Source organism: Oncorhynchus tshawytscha, unplaced genomic scaffold, assembly GCF_018296145.1.
Source record: "Oncorhynchus tshawytscha isolate Ot180627B unplaced genomic scaffold, Otsh_v2.0 Un_contig_1538_pilon_pilon, whole genome shotgun sequence".
Classification (NCBI taxonomy): domain Eukaryota; kingdom Metazoa; phylum Chordata; class Actinopteri; order Salmoniformes; family Salmonidae; genus Oncorhynchus; species Oncorhynchus tshawytscha.
This window is the reverse complement of record NW_024609660.1, coordinates 122,501-142,915: the sequence shown is the minus strand read 5'-3', so window position 1 is coordinate 142,915 and position 20,415 is coordinate 122,501. Positions and strand designations below refer to the sequence as shown.

The 20,415-nt window shown below is 45.1% G+C and overlaps 1 protein-coding gene across 1 annotated transcript in view; it reads right to left on the bottom strand.

Moving 5' to 3' along the window:
* LOC112241283 (neuronal acetylcholine receptor subunit alpha-7-like) overlaps window positions 1–20,415 on the bottom strand; it is a 68,896-nt gene that overhangs the window by 32,155 nt on the left and 16,326 nt on the right. Inside the window, exons 2-3 of the mRNA XM_042316676.1 lie at window positions 15,325–15,464; window positions 2,922–2,966 (exon numbers count right to left, since the gene is read on the bottom strand). Coding sequence (XP_042172610.1) covers window positions 2,922–2,966; window positions 15,325–15,464 — 185 coding nt within the window. The remainder of the gene's footprint in view (window positions 1–2,921; window positions 2,967–15,324; window positions 15,465–20,415) is intronic.

Below are 20,415 nucleotides of genomic sequence, written 5' to 3'. Positions count from 1 at the left end.
CGCAGCAGCGCCTCTTCAACCTCAGGAGGCTGAAGAAATTCGGCTTGTCACCAAAAGCACTCACAAACTTCTACAGATGCACAATCGAGAGCATCCTGGCGGGCTGTATCACCGCCTGGTATGGCAACTGCACCGCCCTCAACCGTAAGGCTCTCCAGAGGGTAGTGAGGTCTGCACAACGCATCACCGGGGGCAAACTACCTGCCCTCCAGGACACCTACACCACCCGATGCTACAGGAAGGCCATAAAGATCATCAAGGACATCAACCACCCGAGCCACTGCCTGTTCACCCCGCTGTCATCCAGAAGGCGAGGTTAGTACAGGTGCATCAAAGCTGGGACCGAGAGACTGAAAAACAGCTTCTATCTCAAGGCCATCAGACTGTTAAACAGCCACCACTAACATTGAGTGGCTACTGCCAACACACTGTCAATGACACTGACTCTACTCCAGCCACTTTAATAATGGGAATTGATGGGAAATGATGTAAATATATCACTAGCCACTTTAAACAATGCTACCTTATATAATGTTACTTACCCTACATTATTCATCTCATATGCATACGTAGATACTGTACTCTATATCATCGACTGCATCCTTATGTAATACATGTATCACTAGCCACTTTAACTATGCCACTTGGTTTACATACTCATCTCATATGTATATACTGTACTCGATATCATCTACTGTATCTTGCCTATGCTGTTCTGTACCATCACTCATTCATATATCCTTATGTACATATTCTTTATCCCCTTACACTGTGTATAAGACAGTAGTTTTGGAATTGTTAGTTAGATTACTTGTTCGTTATTACTGCATTGTCGGAACTAGAAGCACAAGCATTTCGCTACACTCGCATTAACATCTGCTAACCATGTGTATGTGACAAATAAAATTTGATTTGATTTGATATTCTGGGATAGAACACTGTGAATATATTCTGGGATAGAACACTGAGAATATATTCTGGGATAGAACACTGAGAATATATTCTGGGATAGAACACTGAGAATATATTCTGGGATAGAACACTGAGAATATATTCTGGGATAGAACACTGAGAATATATTCTGGGATAGAACACTGAGAATATATTCTGGGATAGAACACTGAGAATATATTCTGGGATAGAACACTGAGAATATATTCTGGGATAGAACACTGTGAGAATATATTCTGGGATAGAACAGAGAATATATTCTGGGATAGAACAGAGAATATATTCTGGGATAGAACACTGAAAATATATTCTGGGATAGAACACTGAGAATATATTCTGGGATAGAACACTGAGAATATATTCTGGGATAGAACACTGAGAATATATTCTGGGATAGAACACTGTGAGAATATATTCTGGGATAGAACACTGAGAATATATTCTGGGATAGAACAGAGAATATATTCTGGGATAGAACAGAGAATATATTCTGGGATAGAACACTGAAAATATATTCTGGGATAGAACACTGAGAATATATTCTGGGATAGAACACTGAGAATATATTCTGGGATAGAACACTGAGAATATATTCTGGGATAGAACACTGAGAATATATTCTGGGATAGAACACTGAGAATATATTCTGGGATAGAACACTGAGAATATATTCTGGGATAGAACACTGTGAGAATATATTCTGGGATAGAACAGAGAATATATTCTGGGATAGAACAGAGAATATATTCTGGGATAGAACACTGAGAATCTAGTCTAACATTGTAAATGCTGACTCCACAAAGTAAAGGTTTAAAGCAGGATGCATCATCTACTCCAGGTTGTAAACACTTCCTAAATTACCCCATTTTTTGTTAATGTAACTCTTGACCTGAAGCGTCTGCAAAATAAATGTGCTCCCCCGGCCCATTAGCAGAAAAGGGACTCCTGTATTAAGGCCAACACTTGCATCATTTATTGATGGAAAAAAAAAACACCGTCAGCCAGTCAGAGTCTGTTCACCTTGAGTGAAACTGACAGGTCAGATAAGAACACAGGACAGTGGTTTGTGGTCAGAGGAGGCTGCTGAGGGGAGGACGACACATAATAATGACTGGAAAGGTGCTAATGGAATTTATTTATTTATTTATTTGACCTTTATTTAACTAGGCAAGTCAGTTAATAACAAATTCTTATTTTCAATGACTAGGAACAATGACGGCCTAACTGCCTGTTCAGTTAGTTCAGTGGCCTCATTTACAGGCTACCCTGAAAGGACATTGCCATGGAGACGCAGGGCGGGAGAAATGTAACCTTCTATCCAACCTCCAGCCAATGTGTCACTATCATCTGATAGATAATGTCCCCATGTTGTTACCCATCCCCCTGATGTATGACCTGATGGACTGTCTGTGGGCTCCTATGTTTCCAACAGTAATAGAAGATGTAGGAGACGTCCCAAAATGGCACCCTGTTCCCTACATAGTGCTTTACTTTCCACCAGAGCTCTACCCTATATTGGGAACATGGTGTCATTTGGGATGCAGATTTTAAAATTCAAAATGCTTCTTGCTAAATTCTTGCTCCAAACCTGAAGCCAAACAGCTGGGACATTTAGTCATTCAGCACTGGCTCGCTAAGTCAATCTGATATCTAAACTCCAGCCCGTTATCTGATCTGTGTTCGCGTCAGCAAGTCTCAGTGGGGGGAAAACCTATAAACCATTAGAAATTGTGAGATTTTAATTGAACATTTCATATCCCTCCCTCATTGCAAGGACTTGGTTATGGACATCAGTTGGGAAGGGAGATCATATAGCGCCCACCGCAAGATACAAACACCAGCTTCAACAAGCAAATGAAACAAACAAAATGGCTATTATACTGCAAATGAGGGTCAGACACACAGAACTAGAGTCACACACACACACACACACACACACACACACACAAAGGGTAGAAATTCTGCCTTACCAGCTGCAGCCAGGCGTTGGTCATCAGAACCTGGTTCTTCTCATCCTGGAGAAGAAAAGAAGGGGAAAAAGAAAAAGGAAATGTCTTCAGAGCAGAGGAGAGGTGTTTAGAATATCTCTGTTAGAATATCTCTGATAGAATATCTCTGATAGAATATCTCTGATAGAATAAGACTCCACTCTGGGTGAAGAGCAGAGGTGTTTCAATGCATCTCTGTTAGAATAATAGAATAGAATAATAATATAGACTGTAGAGTTCTGGAGACTACTGTATCTAATATAGACTGTAGAGACTACTGTATCTAATATAGACTGTAGAGTTCTGGAGACTACTGTATCTAATACAGACTGTAGAGACTACTGTATCTAATATAGACTGTAGAGTTCTGGAGACTACTGTATCTAATATAGACTGTAGAGTTCTGGAGACTACTGTATCTAATACAGACTGTAGAGACTACTGTATCTAATACAGACTGTAGAGTTCTGGAGACTACTGTATCTAATACAGACTGTAGAGACTACTGTATCTAATACAGACTGTAGAGACTACTGTATCTAATATAGACTGTAGAGTTCTGGAGACTACTGTATCTAATACAGACTGTAGAGTTCTGGAGACTACCGTATCTAATACAGATGGTGGAGTTCTGGCTGTGGCTCGTATAAATTCATCCCTAAACTAACGGATGACTAAACTAAAGAAAACTAAACCGCTGAGGGGGATGTTGGCTCTGGTTTGAGTACCAAAACGCTTGCAGTTAAAATGTGTTTTCAGATGGAAGGCGGCCATCTTGGCAGGGCACCGTTGTAACATTTGGTCTGTGTTTGTTCCGGAACGGCTTCCAGGAACGATGAAGGTGGGAGGAGGAGGAGGGAGGAGAAGAAGAGAGGGGACAGCGAAGGATGGACATTGAAGTTGGATAAGACGAAAGAGAGAGAGAGACAGGAAGACAGCTGATCCCCTGTTCTACATGATGACCACAAACCAAACATCAGCCAGAGGAGAAAAGTTTGGTTGTTCTCTTTCGTCTTGAGGGTGAATCTCAGCATTAGTGGGCTGAGAGGGTAGTATTTAAACCAGTGCTACACGGTACATCAAGCTAATACAGGGTAACATGATCTAACTTGACACAGGTAGTCGTCACCAAATTACAGTAAAACATTACCATGAAAACGAGTGAAGACGCGAACAAACATTCCAGCACGTTGTACAAAAAAACACTTTATATTTGTATAGGCATTCAATGTTTATTTATTTACAGCCTCCTGAATGATACACATCAGTAGTGAGAATGTCTCGGAGCTACTGAACTGTCTAACAAGTTGTTTTGGACGTGGTAGAGGAGGGAGACAGTTAAAACTCTTTCCCTTCAGCTAAGGATCAAGTATATCAGTGGATATGAATCTGTCTTAATGACAGATAGTGGTGCCTGTTGATGACAAAGCTACACTAGAGACAAGGAGCTCATTCGTAAGCAGAGCACACACACTAATTACACACTGCATGTAAATATCTAGGAGGAATGTTAATGACAGAACTCTGCCAGCGGTGGTCATCCCACCTCTATATCTCTTAATGAGAGAGACCTTCAGAGATACACTAGATACGCACTCTAAAGCTATAGATGCTCATCGTAGTCAGTGTCTAATGATACTGGCAAAACCCCTAACTTCCACTCACTTAGACTCCCCTGGACATCAACGTAAGACTAAGTGAAGTTAGGATTCACCCCGCTGTGTCACAAAGCAGGAAGTCATCTGAAACCCTGTCTGTCACAAAGCAGGCTGTCATCTGAACCCCTGTCTGTGTCACAAAGCAGGAAGTCATCTGAAACCCTGTCTGTCACAAAGCAGGCTGTCATCTGAACCCCTGTCTGTGTCACAAAGCAGGAAGTCATCTGAAACCCTGTCTGTCTCACAAAGCAGGAAGTCATCTGAAACCCTGTCTGTCACAAAGCAGGCTGTCATCTGAAACCCTGTCTGTCACAAAGCAGGCTGTCATCTGAACCCCTGTCTGTCTGTGTCACAAAGCAGGCTGTCATCTGAACCCCTGTCTGTGTCACAAAGCAGGCTGTCATCTGAAACCCTGTCTGTCACAAAGCAGGGTGTCATCTGAACCCCTGTCTGTCTGTGTCACAAAGCAGGCTGTCATCTGAACCCCTGTCTGTCTGTGTCACAAAGCAGGCTGTCATCTGAACCCCTGTCTGTCTGTGTCACAAAGCAGGCTGTCATCTGAACCCCTGTCTGTCTGTGTCACAAAGCAGGCTGTCATCTGAACCCCTGTCTGTCTGTGTCACAAAGCAGGCTGTCATCTGAACCCCTGTCTGTGTCACAAAGCAGGAAGTCATCTGAAACCCTGTCTGTCACAAAGCAGGCTGTCATCTGAACCCCTGTCTGTCTGTGTCACAAAGCAGGCTGTCATCTGAACCCCTGTCTGTGTCACAAAGCAGGCTGTCATCTGAAACCCTGTCTGTCAAAAAGCAGGCTGTCATCTGAACCCCTGTCTGTCTGTGTCACAAAGCAGGCTGTCATCTGAACTCCTGTCTGTCTGTGTCACAAAGCAGGCTGTCATCTGAACCCCTGTCTGTGTCACAAAGCAGGCTGTCATCTGAAACCCTGTCTGTCACAAAGCAGGAAGTCGTCTGAAACCCTGTCTGTCACAAAGCAGGCTGTCATCTGAAACCCTGTCTGTCTGTGTCACAAAGCAGGCTGTCATCTGAAACCCTGTCTGTCTGTGTCACAAAGCAGGCTGTCATCTGAACCCCTGTCTGTCTGTGTCACAAAGCAGGCTGTCATCTGAACCCCTGTCTGTCTGTGTCACAAAGCAGGCTGTCATCTGAACCCCTGTCTGTGTCACAAAGCAGGCTGTCATCTGAAACCCTGTCTGTCACAAAGCAGGAAGTCGTCTGAAACCCTGTCTGTCACAAAGCAGGCTGTCATCTGAAACCCTGTCTGTCTGTGTCACAAAGCAGGCTGTCATCTGAAACCCTGTCTGTCTGTGTCACAAAGCAGGCTGTCATCTGAAACCCTGTCTGTCTGTGTCACAAAGCAGGCTGTCATCTGAAACCCTGTCTGTCTGTGTCACAAAGCAGGCTGTCATCTGAAACCCTGTCTGTCTGTGTCACAAAGCAGGCTGTCATCTGAAACCCTGTCTGTCTGTGTCACAAAGCAGGCTGTCATCTGAAACCCTGTCTGTCGGTGTCACAAAGCAGGCTGTCATCTGAAACCCTGTCTGTCGGTGTCACAAAGCAGGCTGTCATCTGAAACCCTGTCTGTCTGTGTCACAAAGCAGGCTGTCATCTGAAACCCTGTATGTCTGTGTCACAAAGCAGGAAGTCATCTGAAACCCTGTCTGTGACAAAGAGTCTCTGAGATGCAGGTCTACAGTACTAACAGTAGAGTGAAGCTAGCAGGGTGGTCCTGACATGACTCTCTCTCTCTCTCTCTCTCTCTCTCTCTCTCTCTCTCTCTCTCTCTCTCTCTCTCTCTCTCTCTCAATCTCTCTCTCTCTCTCTCTCTCTCAGTCTCTCTCTCCTCTCTCTCTCTCTCTCTCTCTCTCTCTCTCTCTCTCTCAGCTTTATGTCCTGTTCTCTACTCTCCTCTTCTGTCCTTCAAGGGCTTTATTGGCATGGGAAACATGTGTTAACATTGCCAAAGCAAGTGAGGTAGATAATATATAAAGTGAAAAACAATACAAATGAACAGTAAACATTACACTTACAGAAGTTTCAAAACAACAAAGACATTACAAATGTCATATTATATATATATACAGTGTTTTAACAATGTACAAATGGTACAAATGGTTAAAGGACACAAGATAAAATAAATAAACATAAATATGGGTTGTATTTACAATGGTGTGTGTTCTTCACTGGTTGCCCTTTTCTCGTGGCAACAGGTCACACATCTTGCTGCTGTGATGTCACACTGTGGAATTTCACCTAGTAGATATGGGAGTTTTTCAAAATTTGATTTGTTTTCGAATTCTTTGTGGATCTGTGTAATCTGAGGGAAATATGTCTCTCTAATATGGTCATACATTGGGCAGGAGGTTAGGAAGTGCAGCTCAGTTTCCACCTCATTTTGTGGGCAGTGAGCACATAGCCTGTCTTCTCTTGAGAGCCATGTCTGCCTACGGCGGCCTTTCTCAATAGCAAGGCCATGCTCACTGAGTTTGTACATAGTCAAAGCTTTCCTTCATTTTGGGTCAGTCACAGTGGTCAGGTATTCTGCCGCTGTGTACTCTCTGTGTAGGGCCAAATAGCATTCTAGTTTGCTCTGTTTTTTTGTTAATTCTTTCCAATGTGTCAAGTAATTATCTTTTTGTTTTCTCATGATTTGGTTGGGTCTAATTGTGCTGTTGTCCTGGGGCTCTGTAGGGTGTGTTTGTGTTTGTGAACAGAGCCCCAGGACCAGCTTGCTTAGGGACTCTTCTCCAGGTTCGTCTCTCTGTAGGTGATGGCTTTGTTATGGAAGGTTTGGGAATCGCTTCCTTTTAGGTGGTTATAGAATTTAACGGCTCTTTTCTGGATTTTGATAATTAGTGGGTATCGGCCTAATTCTGCTCTGCATGCATTATTTGGTGTTCTACGTTGTACACGGAGGATATTTTTGCAGAATTCTGCGTGCAGAGTCTCAATTTGGTGTTTGTCCCATTTTGTGAAGTCTTGGTTGGTGAGCGGACCCCAGACCTCACATCCATAAAGGGCAATGGGCTCTATGACTGATTCAAATATTTTTAGCCAAATCCTAATTGGTATGTTGAAATTTATGTTCCTTTTGATGGCATAGAATGCCCTTCTTGCCTTGTCTCTCAGATCGTTCACAGCTTTGTGGAAGTTACCTGTGGTGCTGATGTTTAGGCCAAGGTATGTATAGTTTTTTGTGTGCTCTAGGGCAACAGTGTCTAGATGGAATTTGTATTTGTGGTCCTGGTGACTGGACCTTTTTGGGAACACCATTATTTTGGTCTTACTGAGATTTACTGTCAGGGCCCAGGTCTGACAGAATCTGTGCATAAGATCTAGGTGCTGCTGTAGGCCCTCCTTGGTTGGTGACAGAAGCACCAGATCATCAGCAAACAGCAGACATTTGACTTCGGATTCTAGCAGGGTGAGGCCGGGTGCTGCAGACTTTTCTAGTGCCCGCGCCAATTTGTTGATATATATGTTGAAGAGGGTGGGGCTTAAGCTGCATCCCTGTCTAACCCCACGACCCTGTGTGAAGAAATGTGTGTGTTTTTTGCCAATTTTAGCTGCACACTTGTTGTTTGTGTACATGGATTTTATAATGTCGTATGTTTTACCCCCAACACCACTTTCCATCAGTTTGTATAGCAGACCATCATGCCAAATTGAGTCGAAGGCTTTTTTGAAATCAACAAAGCATGAGAAGACTTTGCCTTTGTTTTGGTTTGTTTGATTGTCAATTAGGGTGTGCAGGGAGAATACATGGTCTGTTGTACGGTAATTTGGTAAAAAGCCAATTTGACATTTGCTCAGTATATTGTGTTCCTTGAGGAAATGTACGAGTCTGCTGTTAATGATAATGCAGAGGATTTTCCCAAGGTTACTGTTGACACATATTCCACGGTAGTTATTGGGGTCAAATTTGTCTCCACTTTTGTGGATTGGGGTGATCAGTCCTTGATTCCAAATATTGGGGAAGATGCCAGAGCTAAGTATGATGTTAAAGAGTTTTAGTATAGCCAATTGGAATTTGTTGTCTGTATATTTGATCATTTCATTGAGGATACCATCAACACCACAGGCCTTTTTGGGTTGGAGGGTTTTTATTTTGTCCTGTAACTCATTCAATGTAATTGGAGAATCCAGTGGGTTCTGGTAGTCTTTAATAGTTGATTCTAAGATCTGTATTTGATCATGTATATGTTTTTGCTCTTTATTCTTTATTATAGAGCCAAAAAGATTGGAGAAGTGGTTTACCCATACATCTCCATTTTGGATAGATAATTAGTTGTGTTGTTGTTTGTTTAGTGTTTTCCAATTTTCCCAGAAGTGGTTAGAGTCTATGGATTCTTCAATTGCATTGAGCTGATTTCTGACATGCTGTTCCTTCTTTTTCCGTAGTGTATTTCTGTATTGTTTTAGTGATTCACCATAGTGAAGGCGTAGACTCAGGTTTTCCGGGTCTCTCTCTCTGTCTCAGCTTTATGTCCTGTTCTCTCCTCTCCTCTTCTGTCCTGTCCAGACTCTAGTATTATTATTTAATCTCCCTCTCCTCTCTCAATCTTCACTCTCTCTCTCTACTCATCTCTCTCTCTCTCTCTCTCTCTCTACTCATCTCTCCTCTCTCTCTCTCTCTCTCTACTCATCTCTCCTCTCTCTCTCTCTCTCTACTCATCTCTCTCTCTCTCTCTACTCATCTCTCCTCTCTCTCTCTCTCTACTCATCTCTCCTCTCTCTCTCTCTCTACTCATCTCTCCTCTCCTCCAGCTGTGCAGCAGCGTACCATGTAAATCCATTCTCAACAACCAGGCTCGTAAACACAAAGTCCTTTCTCTGCTACAACAGTTATCTTGGTTATATTATTAATGTATTTACCCTTACGTTACACCCTACCGCTTTGTTTTGGTTGAATAGAAACCCAATGGGATCGCTCTAACCTCCCCATCAGAGGGCTCTGATTGGATCAGGGTAGTGATTGACAGCACATACTATCCAATTAATGAGTGTAGGAAATTAAAACTGTGAAAGCGTAATCCTCTGTAATATAAAATCCAATCACCGTTCACCTCACAAGCAACGACTTGATGAAAATACTACAATTGAATACCTCACAAATAGCATATTTAATCTGGGAAACTCCAGGAACTGCACCTCCCATTTCCTCAGTTGGGAATACCAGGGAAAATATATGACTCTATAACCTGCCTGTGGTTCATTGAATAATACACAGACAATGAAAATGGAAGCTGCAAAAAATGCAATCTAAAATGCAATCTATCCTTGTCACCTCAACAGCATGCTGAAAACACACCGACTTAATACTTTACAAAATGGCACCCTATTCCCTATATAGTGCACTACTTTGGACCAGGGCCCATAGGGCTCTTTCGGGAATAGGGTGCCAATTAGAACACAGAATCAGGCTGTAATACCTCACAGACAGCGCATGTCATCAGGGAAACCCAGGCTCAGCAGTCCCATCCCTGTTGGGAACCCCTACAGCTTCCTGCTCTGATGTGGTATGTATTAAATAACATCATGGACAACAACAAGACCAGAACTCTCTCTCTAGGACATCCAATCACATGACTAAAAGAACAATGGACATCCAATCACATGACTAAAAGAACAATGGACATCCAATCACATGACTAAAAGAACAATGGACATCCAATCACATGACTAAAAGAACAATGGACATCCAATCACATGACTAAAAGAACAATGGACATCCAATCACATGACTAAAAGAACAATGGACATCCAATCACATGACTAAAAGAACAATGGACATCCAATCACATGACTAAAAGAACAATGGACATCCAATCACATGACTAAAAGAACAATGGACATCCAATCACATGACTAAAAGAACAATGGACATCCAATCACATGACTAAAAGAACAATGGACATCCAATCACATGACTAAAAGAACAATACATCCGACAAGCCCTGATTCTAAATAGCTCTTCCTCCTTTCATCCCTCTGTCTCTCTGTCCTCCCTCTGTCTCTCTGTCCTCCCTCTGTCTCTCTGCCCTCCCTCTGTCTCTCTGCCCTCCCTCTGTCTCTCTGCCCTCCCTCTGTCTCTCTGCCCTCCCTCTGTCTCTCTGTCCTCCCTGTCCTCCCTCTGTCTCTCTGTCCTCCCTCTGTCTCTCTCTCTCTCCCTAAATTAACAGATCGGTTATAAGGACTGTTTTGTCTCTGTCTCTCTGTCCTCCCTCTCTCTCCCTAAATGAAAAGATTGATTATAAGGACTGTTTTGTCTCTGTCTCTCTGTCCTCCCTCTCTCTCCCTAAATGAAAAGATTGATTATAAGGACTGTTTTGTCTCTCTGTCCTCCCTCTCTCTCCCTAAATGAACAGATTGGTTTTAAGGACTGTTTTTTTCCTAGAATGTGTGTGTGTGTAAGTGTGTGACTGTGTGTATGCGTGTGTGTGACCCAGAAAGACGGTTTAGGGACAGAGGGCAATGGGTTGCTCTCTCTCTGTGTGTGTGTGTGTGTGTGTGTGTCAGACGGAGAGTGTTGTGACCTGTCCCACTTCCTCTCCTTCCTCCAGATGGAGCCATGGTCACGGTGAGCCACGCTCCTACATTATTCACTAACACACGCACACACACACACACACACACACACACACACACACACACACACACACACACACACACACACATATATACACACACACACACACACCGTACCGTCACCATCAAAAACAAAAGGCCAAATCAGCCCCACTCCTAACTTCTCTACTCTTCTCTACTATCTATAATGGAGTGTAGAAATACACTACTGTGATTAGAAAGTAGTGAAGCAGCATCAGTGAGGACCAATCACACTGGAGTTCAGGCCTCCACCAAGCTTTCAGAGTTTGCACTTTTGGGATGATTTCATTGCACCAGGCAAGCTCAATAAACTCATTCGGGCTCTCTCTCTCTCTCACGCACACGCGCACATGCACGCACGCACGCACACACACACACACACACACACACACACACACACACACACACACACACATATATACACACACACACACACACCGTACCGTCACCATCAAAAACAAAAGGCCAAATCAGCCCCACTCCTAACTTCTCTACTCTTCTCTACTATCTATAATGGAGTGTAGAAATACACTACTGTGATTAGAAAGTAGTGAAGCAGCATCAGTGAGGACCAATCACACTGGAGTTCAGGCCTCCACCAAGCTTTCAGAGTTTGCACTTTTGGGATGATTTCATTGCACCAGGCAAGCTCAATAAACTCATTCGGGCTCTCTCTCTCTCTCACGCACACGCGCACATGCACGCACGCACGCACACACACACACACACACACACACACACACACACACACACACACACACACGCACAAGTTTAGCGGTGTAGTGGAGCAGCAGCTGGCTCAGAGGCGCAGCCTGTGAACTGATTGAGAGGAAGCCACGCGTTCACAGTTTCACAGCTTCCCAGCCATACAGCCTACGAGCCCTCGCCATCTGGGGCCAGGCTGGGGCCGAGCGCAGCCGAGGACGAGCGGCCATGTTTTTATCTATGCAGTTTAGAGTGAGAGAGCTCACACAACATATTCAATATCATTAACAGAGTCTGAGGTTTCACTAATCTCCTGTTGAAATATAACCACATTGGAGGTTGTAAAACATCCACTGTTTCCAATCCACTGTCGATAACATTGAAATGAACATTTCACCCTGGGAATTCTGGGAATATTATGAAATATTCTGGGAATGTCGTGGTAAATATCTGAGAATGTACTGTAGGTCACAGATATAGTAGGTCAATACTGTAGGTCACAGATATAGTAGGTCAATACTGTAGGTCACAGATATAGTAGGTCAATACTGTAGGTTACAGATATAGTAGGTCAATACTGTAGGTCACAGATATAGTAGGTCAATACTGTAGGTCACAGATATAGTAGGTCAATACTGTAGGTCACAGATATGGTAGGTCAATTGGTTAGACAGTCAGGAAAGATGGAGGAACTTACGATACAGCGGTTGTGTGTGCGTGTGTGTGTGTGTGTGTGTGTGTGTGTGTGTGTGTGTGTGTGTGTGTGTGTGTGTGTGTGTGTGTGTGTGACAGCTGCTCTGACTGATGATCCTCCAGGAAACTTTGTTGTTGTTGTAACAGCCAACTGGAGAGACAGAGAGATGGAGGAGAGAGAGGGAGGAGAGAGAGAGGGAGGAGAGAGAGGGGAGGAGAGAGAGAGGGAGGAGAGAGAGAGGGAGGAGAGAGAGAGGGAGGAGCGAGAGGGAGGAGAGACAGAGAGAGAGAGGGAGGAGAGAGAGGGAGGAGAGAGAGAGAGGGAGGAGGGAGAGAGGAGGTAGATGGAGAAAGATTGAGGGGGTGAGAGAGAGGGAGGAGAGAGAGGGAGGAGAGAGAGAGAGGGAGGAGAGAAAGGGAGATGGAGAAAGATTGAGGGGGTGAGAGAGAGGGAGGAGAGAGAGAAAGATTGAGGAGGGGGGAGAGAGAGAGTGAGGGAGACAGACAGAGAAAGAAACAGAATGAGTGAGAACGAGAGAGCGAGAGAGAGGGAGAACGAGAGAGAGAGAGAGAACGAGAGAGAGAGAACGAGAGAGAGAGAGAGAACGAGAGAGAGGGAACGAGAGAGAGAGAGAGAGAACGAGAGAGAGAGAGAAAGAGAGAGACCGGCTCAGTGAGCACAGCCTTGCCATTGAGAAGGGTAGACACAGGAAAACCTGGCTCCCTGTAGAGGAAAGGCTCTGCAACCACTGCACAACAACAGAACCTGAGACAGAGCTGCATTTCCTGACAAAATGTCAAAAATATAAAACAATTAGAGAGTGTAATTTCCCCAACTTTGAAACCCTTATTGAAGGTTTCAAAGACCTCTCTGATGAGAGTAGGCTACCCGTCCTGTTGGGGGAGGACGCAGAGAGCTGTGGGTTGGCAGCGTACTACATTGCTGCCTGCCATAAGATGAGGGACAGTGTCTGACAGACCAATCATCCTGCACATGTCCTCTACTGTATGCTTATTGTTATTGTTGAATGTCTGGTTGTTTTAACCCTTGGTTACTGTTGTTAAGGTGGTTACTGTTGTTACTGTTGTTACTGTGGTTACTGTGGTTACTGTGGTTACTGTTGTTACTGTTGTTACTGTGGTTACTGTGGTTACTGTGGTTACTGTGGTTACTGTTGTTACTGTTGTTACTGTGGTTACTGTTGTTAATGTGGTTACTGTTGTTACTGTGGTTACTGTTGTTACTGTTGTTACTGTGGTTACTGTTGTTACTGTTGTTACTGTGGTTACTGTTGTTACTGTTGTTACTGTTGTTACTGTGGTTACTGTTGTTACTGTGGTTACTGTTGTTACTGTGGTTACTGTGGTTACTGTTGTTACTGTGGTTACTGTGGTTACTGTGGTTACTGTTGTTACTGTGGTTACTGTTGTTACTGTTGTTACTGTGGTTACTGTTGTTACTGTTGTTACTGTGGTTACTGTTGTTACTGTGGTTACTGTGGTTACTGTTGTTACTGTTGTCCCGTTGACCATTTGATTCTCATTTTGATTTATTTTTATATTGTAAATATCCTAAATAAGCTTTGGCAATATGTACATTGCTACGTCATGCCAATAAAGCAAATTGAATTGGAATTATATTAAAGAGAGAGAGAGAGAGAGAAAGAGAGAAAGTGAAGAGAATTGAGAAGAATGCAGAGCGAGCTGACAAAGGTGAGAGGTTGAGAGAGCAAGAGAAAATATGTGAGGGGGAGGGGAGCAACACATCACCCTCCAAGATTGAATTTTCGTGTTGGGAAAGGGAGTCAAGCCCTCTGGAGTGGCAAAATGAAAACAAGGATACAAGGGGATGGAGAGAGGGAGACAGGGAGACAGGGAGAGAGAGACAGGGAGAGAGAGAGAGAGAGAGGGAGAGAGACAGGGAGAGGAGGGAGAGAGAAGGAGGGAGAAGGAGACAGGGAGAGGAGGGAGAGAAGGAGAGAGAAGAGAGAGAGAGAAGGAGAGAGAGAGAGATGGAGGGGATACAGGGAGAAGGAGAGAGAAGGAGGGAGAGAGAGGGGATACAGTGAGAGGAGAGAGAGAGAGAGATGAAGGAGAGAGAAGGAGGGAGAGACAGAGAGGATACAGTGAGAGGAGAGAGAGAGAGATGGAGGGGATACAGGGAGAAGGAGAGAGAGGAGGGAGAGACAGAGGGGATACAGTGAGAGGAGAGAGAGAGAAGGAGGGAGAAGGAGACAGGGAGAGGAGGGAGAGAAGGAGGGAGAGACAGAGGGGATACAGTGAGGGCTGTGGGTTTCTAAGTAGATGAATAATATCAGGGAGTATAATATACAGCCATGGGTCAGCATCAGAAGATACTGCAGAATAACATTAGGGAAGCATGGGTCTGCATCCATATTTACCTCAACTCACTGACCCATCCAAAAAACAGACTGACACAAACAGCCGCTGTATCGTAAGTTCCTCCATCTTTCCTGACTGTCTAACCAATTGACACCAGTTCCACCAGTATACAGAGAGACTCACCACGTCTATGATCTGTCACAGTGTGAAGCCCAGTTCCACCAGTATACAGAGAGACTCACCACGTCTATGATCTGTCACAGTGTGAAGCCCAGTTCCACCAGTATACAGAGAGACTCACCACGTCTATGATCTGTCACAGTGTGAAGCCCAGTTCCACCAGTATACAGAGAGACTCACCACGTCTATGATCTGTAACAGTGTGAAGCCCAGTTCCACCAGTATAGGAGCTGAGTCGTTGAACACTGGTCTCTCCAGACGGTTATAGTTAGTCAACAGATCCTTGTACAGCTTCCGCTGGTACTGACCACCAACACAACCTGATGGACAAAGAGATGGAGAGAGAGAGTGTGAGAGAGGAAGAGAGAGAGTATGAGAGAGGAAGAGAGAGAGAGAGAGAGAGAGAGAGAGAGAGAGAGAGAGAGAGTATGAGAGAGAGATTTAAATTGATCATCTAGAAAACCAACATAGAAACCATGAAGGATTAAAACAATCACATATAACACCTTGTTGACCACACAGAGAGGAGATAGAGATAGAGAGAGGTAGGAGAGAGATGGAGAGAGGTAGGAGAGAGATGGAGAGAGGTAGAGAGAGGGGGAGAGAGGTAGAGAGATAGAGAGAGGTAGGAGAGAGATGGAGAGAGGTAGAGAGAGGTAGAGAGAGGTAGAGAGAGGTAGAGAGAGGTAGAGAGAGGTAGAGAGATAGAGAGAGAGAGGAGGGAGAGGTAGAGAGAGGTAGAGAGAGGTAGGAGAGAGAGAGGTAGAGAGAGGTAGGAGAGAGAGAGAGAGGTAGAGAGAGGTAGGAGAGAGAGAGAGAGAGAGAGAGAGGTAGAGAGAGGTAGAGAGATAGAGAGAGGTAGAGAGAGGTAGGAGAGAGAGAGAGAGAGAGGTAGAGAGAGGGGGAGAAGAGGAGAGACAGAGAGAGGTAGAGAGGGGGGAGAAGAGGAGAGACAGAGAGAGGTAGGAGAGAGAGAGAGAGAGGTAGAGAGAGGTAGAGAGGGGGAGAAGAGGAGAGACAGAGAGAGGTAGGAGAGAGAGAGAGGTATAGAGAGGTAGAGAGGGGGAGAAGAGGAGAGACAGAGAGAGGTAGAGAGAGGTAGAGAGGGGGAGAAGAGGAGAGACAGAGAGAGGTAGGAGAGAGAGAGAGAGGTAGAGAGAGAGAGAGAGGGGAGAGAGAGAGAGAGAGAGAGAGGGGGGAGGGTAGGAGAGAGAGAGGTAGAGAGAGGTAGGAGAGAGAGAGAGAGGTAGAGAGAGGTAGGAGAGAGAGAGAGAGAGAGAGAGGTAGAGAGAGGTAGAGAGATAGAGAGAGGTAGAGAGAGGTAGGAGAGAGAGAGAGAGAGAGGTAGGAGAGAGAGAGAGAGAGAGGTAGAGAGAGGTAGAGAGAGGTAGGAGAGAGAGAGAGAGAGAGGTAGGAGAGAGAGAGAGAGAGAGGTAGAGAGAGGTAGAGAAGGGGGAGAAGAGGAGAGACAGAGAGAGGTAGGAGAGAGAGAGAGAGAGGTAGAGAGAGGTAGAGAGGGGGAGAAGAGGAGAGACAGAGAGAGGTAGAGAGGGGGAGAGAAGAGGAGAGACAGAGAGAGGTAGGAGAGAGAGAGAGAGAGAGGTAGAGAGAGGTAGAGAGGGGGAGAAGAGGAGAGACAGAGAGAGGTAGGAGAGAGAGAGAGAGGTAGAGAGGGGGAGAAGAGGAGAGACAGAGAGAGGTAGAGAGGGGGGAGAAGAGGAGAGACAGAGAGAGGTAGAGAGGGGGAGAAGAGGAGAGACAGAGAGAGGTAGGAGAGAGAGAGAGAGAGAGGTAGAGAGAGGTAGAGAGGGGGGAGAAGAGGAGAGACAGAGAGAGGTAGAGAGGGGGAGAAGAGGAGAGAGAGAGAGGTAGGAGAGAGAGAGAGAGAGAGAGAGGTAGAGAGAGGGGGAGAAGAGGAGAGACAGAGAGAGGTAGAGAGGTAGGAGAGAGAGAGAGAGAGAGGTAGAGAGAGGGGGAGAAGAGGAGAGACAGAGAGAGGTAGAGAGGGGGAGAAGAGGAGAGACAGAGAGAGGTAGGAGAGAGAGAGAGAGAGAGGTAGAGAGAGGTAGAGAGGGGGAGAAGAGGAGAGACAGAGACAGGTAGAGAGAGGTAGAGAGGGGGAGAAGAGGAGAGACAGAGACAGGTAGAGAGAGGTAGAGAGAGGGGAGAAGAGGAGAGACAGAGAGAGGTAGGAGAGAGAGAGAGAGAGGTAGAGAGAGGTAGAGAGGGGGGGAGAAGAGGAGAGACAGAGAGAGGTAGGAGAGAGAGAGAGAGGTAGAGAGAGGTAGAGAGGGGGGAGAAGAGGAGAGAGGTTATAAAGAATTAAAAAGGGAGTTGTGAGAACAAGAGCAGTAATTGACAGTATGTTCACACCATGACCAACCGTTTGCATAATATAACAGCATTCTCCATTTATTCACAGCAGCAATCCATAATGTTAATCTCAACAGCAACACCCAGAGGATAGACTTTGATTAGAATAACATTACACACCCACACCCCATTATAAACTGTTGTAAATTAACACTGGGATCTGCAATGATGTTTTACATGGAGGATTGGTGTTACTCATGATGTATTCACTGTGGATTCAGGAAGTGGTTTACACACACACAATATAATGAGCCAGCTGGAAAAGCTGAATTAATATTATGTCTGTCTGCCTGCCTGCCTGCCTGCCTGCCTGCCTGCCTGCCTGTATTTCTGTGACTCTCTCTGTCTGTCTGCCTGCCTGTATTTCTGTGACTCTGTCTGTCTGTCTGCCTGTCTGTATTTCTGTCTCTCTGCCTGCCTGCCTGCCTGTATTTCTGTGACTCCCTCTGTCTGTCTGCCTGCCTGTATTTCTGTCTCTCTGCCTGCCTGCCTGCCTGTATTTCTGTGACTCTCTCTGTCTGTCTGCCTGTCTGTATTTCTGTCTCTCTGCCTGCCTGCCTGCCTGTATTTCTGTCTCTCTGCCTGCCTGCCTGCCTGTATTTCTGTCTCTCTGCATGCCTGCCTGCCTGTATTTCTGTGACTCTCTCTGTCTGTCTGCCTGTCTGTATTTCTGTCTCTCTGCCTGCCTGTCTGTATTTCTGTCTCTCTGCCTGCCTGTCTGTATTTCTGTCTCTCTGCCTGCCTGTCTGCCTGTCTGTATTTCTGTCTCTCTGCCTGCCTGTCTGTATTTCTGTCTCTCTGCCTGTCTGTCTGCCTGTCTGTATTTCTGTCTCTCTGCCTGTCTGTCTGCCTGTCTGTATTTCTGTCTCTCTGCCTGTCTGTCTGCCTGTCTGTATTTCTGTCTCTCTGCCTGTCTGTCTGCCTGTCTGTATTTCTGTCTCTCTGCCTGCCTGTCTGTATTTCTGTCTCTCTGTCTGCCTGTCTGTATTTCTGTCTCTCTGTCTGCCTGTCTGTATTTCTGTCTCTCTGTCTGCCTGTCTGTATTTCTGTCTCTCTGTCTGCCTGTCTGTATTTCTGTCTCTCTGTCTGCCTGTCTGTATTTCTGTCTCTCTGCCTGCCTGTCTGTATTTCTGCCTGTCTGTATTTCTGTCTCTCTGCCTGTCTGTATTTCTGTCTCTCTGCCTGTCTGTATTTCTGTCTCTCTGCCTGTCTGTATTTCTGTCTCTCTGCCTGTCTGTATTTCTGTCTCTCTGCCTGTCTGTATTTCTGTCTCTCTGCCTGTCTGTATTTCTGTCTCTCTGCCTGTCTGTATTTCTGTCTCTCTGCCTGTCTGTATTTCTGTCTCTCTGCCTGTCTGTATTTCTGTCTCTCTGCCTGTCTGTATTTCTGTCTCTCTGCCTGTCTGTATTTCTGTCTCTCTGCCTGTCTGTATTTCTGTCTCTCTGCCTGTCTGTATTTCTGTCTGTCTGCCTGTCTGTATTTCTGTCTCTCTGCCTGTCTGTCTGCCTGTCTGTATTTCTGTCTCTCTGTCTGTCTGCCTGTCTGTATTTCTGTCTCTCTGCCTGTCTGTCTGCCTGTCTGTATTTCTGTCTCTCTGCCTGTCTGTATTTCTGTCTCTCTGTCTGTCTGCCTGTCTGTATTTCTGTCTCTCTGCCTGTCTGTCTGCCTGTCTGTATTTCTGTCTCTCTGCCTGTCTGTATTTCTGTCTCTCTGCCTGTCTGTCTGCCTGTCTGTATTTCTGTCTCTCTGCCTGTCTGTCTGTCTGTCTGTATTTCTGTCTCTCTGTCTGTCTGTCTTGCTCATTTTCTCCCTTTGTCTCCCTGTGTCTCTCTCTCTTTCTCTGTGACTATCTCTCACAATATCCCTCTTTTCCTCCGTCTCTCTCGGTTAAACACTTCAACGACAAGAACATATGTGGTCCCACTGGTGAAATCATCATCATCATCACCATCATCATCATCACCATCATCATCCTCACCATCATCATAATTTACTACAACTACAAAGCTATGTTTCTGGTTGGTCGTCCAACTGATGGACGACTCCATTTCCTCAGCTACTTCCTCTAGGTTCCTCTGACATCACTGGAGTCAGACTGACAAGTGTAGTGATGCTCTGATGAGGCTAAAGAGACACATCAATAGATAGTAGAGATGTCAGTCAATCAGTGACTCTGACATGATGTCGGGATAGTAGAGCTGTCAGTCAATCAGTGACTCTGACATGATGTCGGGATAGTAGAGATGTCAGTCAATCAGTGACTCTGACATGATGTCGGGATAGTAGAGCTGTCAGTCAATCAGTGACTCTGACATGATGTCGGGATAGTAGAGCTGTCAGTCAATCAGTGACTCTGACATGATGTCGGGATAGTAGAGCTGTCAGTCAATCAGTGACTCTGACATGATGTCGGGATAGTAGAGCTCCATGTCAGTCAATCAGTGACTCTGACATGATGTCGGGATAGTAGAGCTCCATGTCAGTCAATCAGTGACTCTGACATGATGTCGGGATAGTAGAGCTCCATGTCAGTCAATCAGTGACTCTGACATGATGTCGGGATAGTAGAGCTCCATGTCAGTCAATCAGTGACTCTGACATGATGTCGGGATAGTAGAGCTCCATGTCAGTCAATCAGTGACTCTGACATGATGTCGGGATAGTAGAGCTGTCAGTCAATCAGTGACTGACATGATGTCGGGATAGTAGAGCTCCATGTCAGTCAATCAGTGACTCTGACATGATGTCAGGATAGTAGAGCTCCATGTCAGTCAATCAGTGACTCTGACATGATGTCAGGATAGTAGAGCTCCATGTCAGTCAATCAGTGACTCTGACATGATGTCGGCACGACACGAAGATTAAACACACGCAGGCGCTTAAACATGCACAAAAACA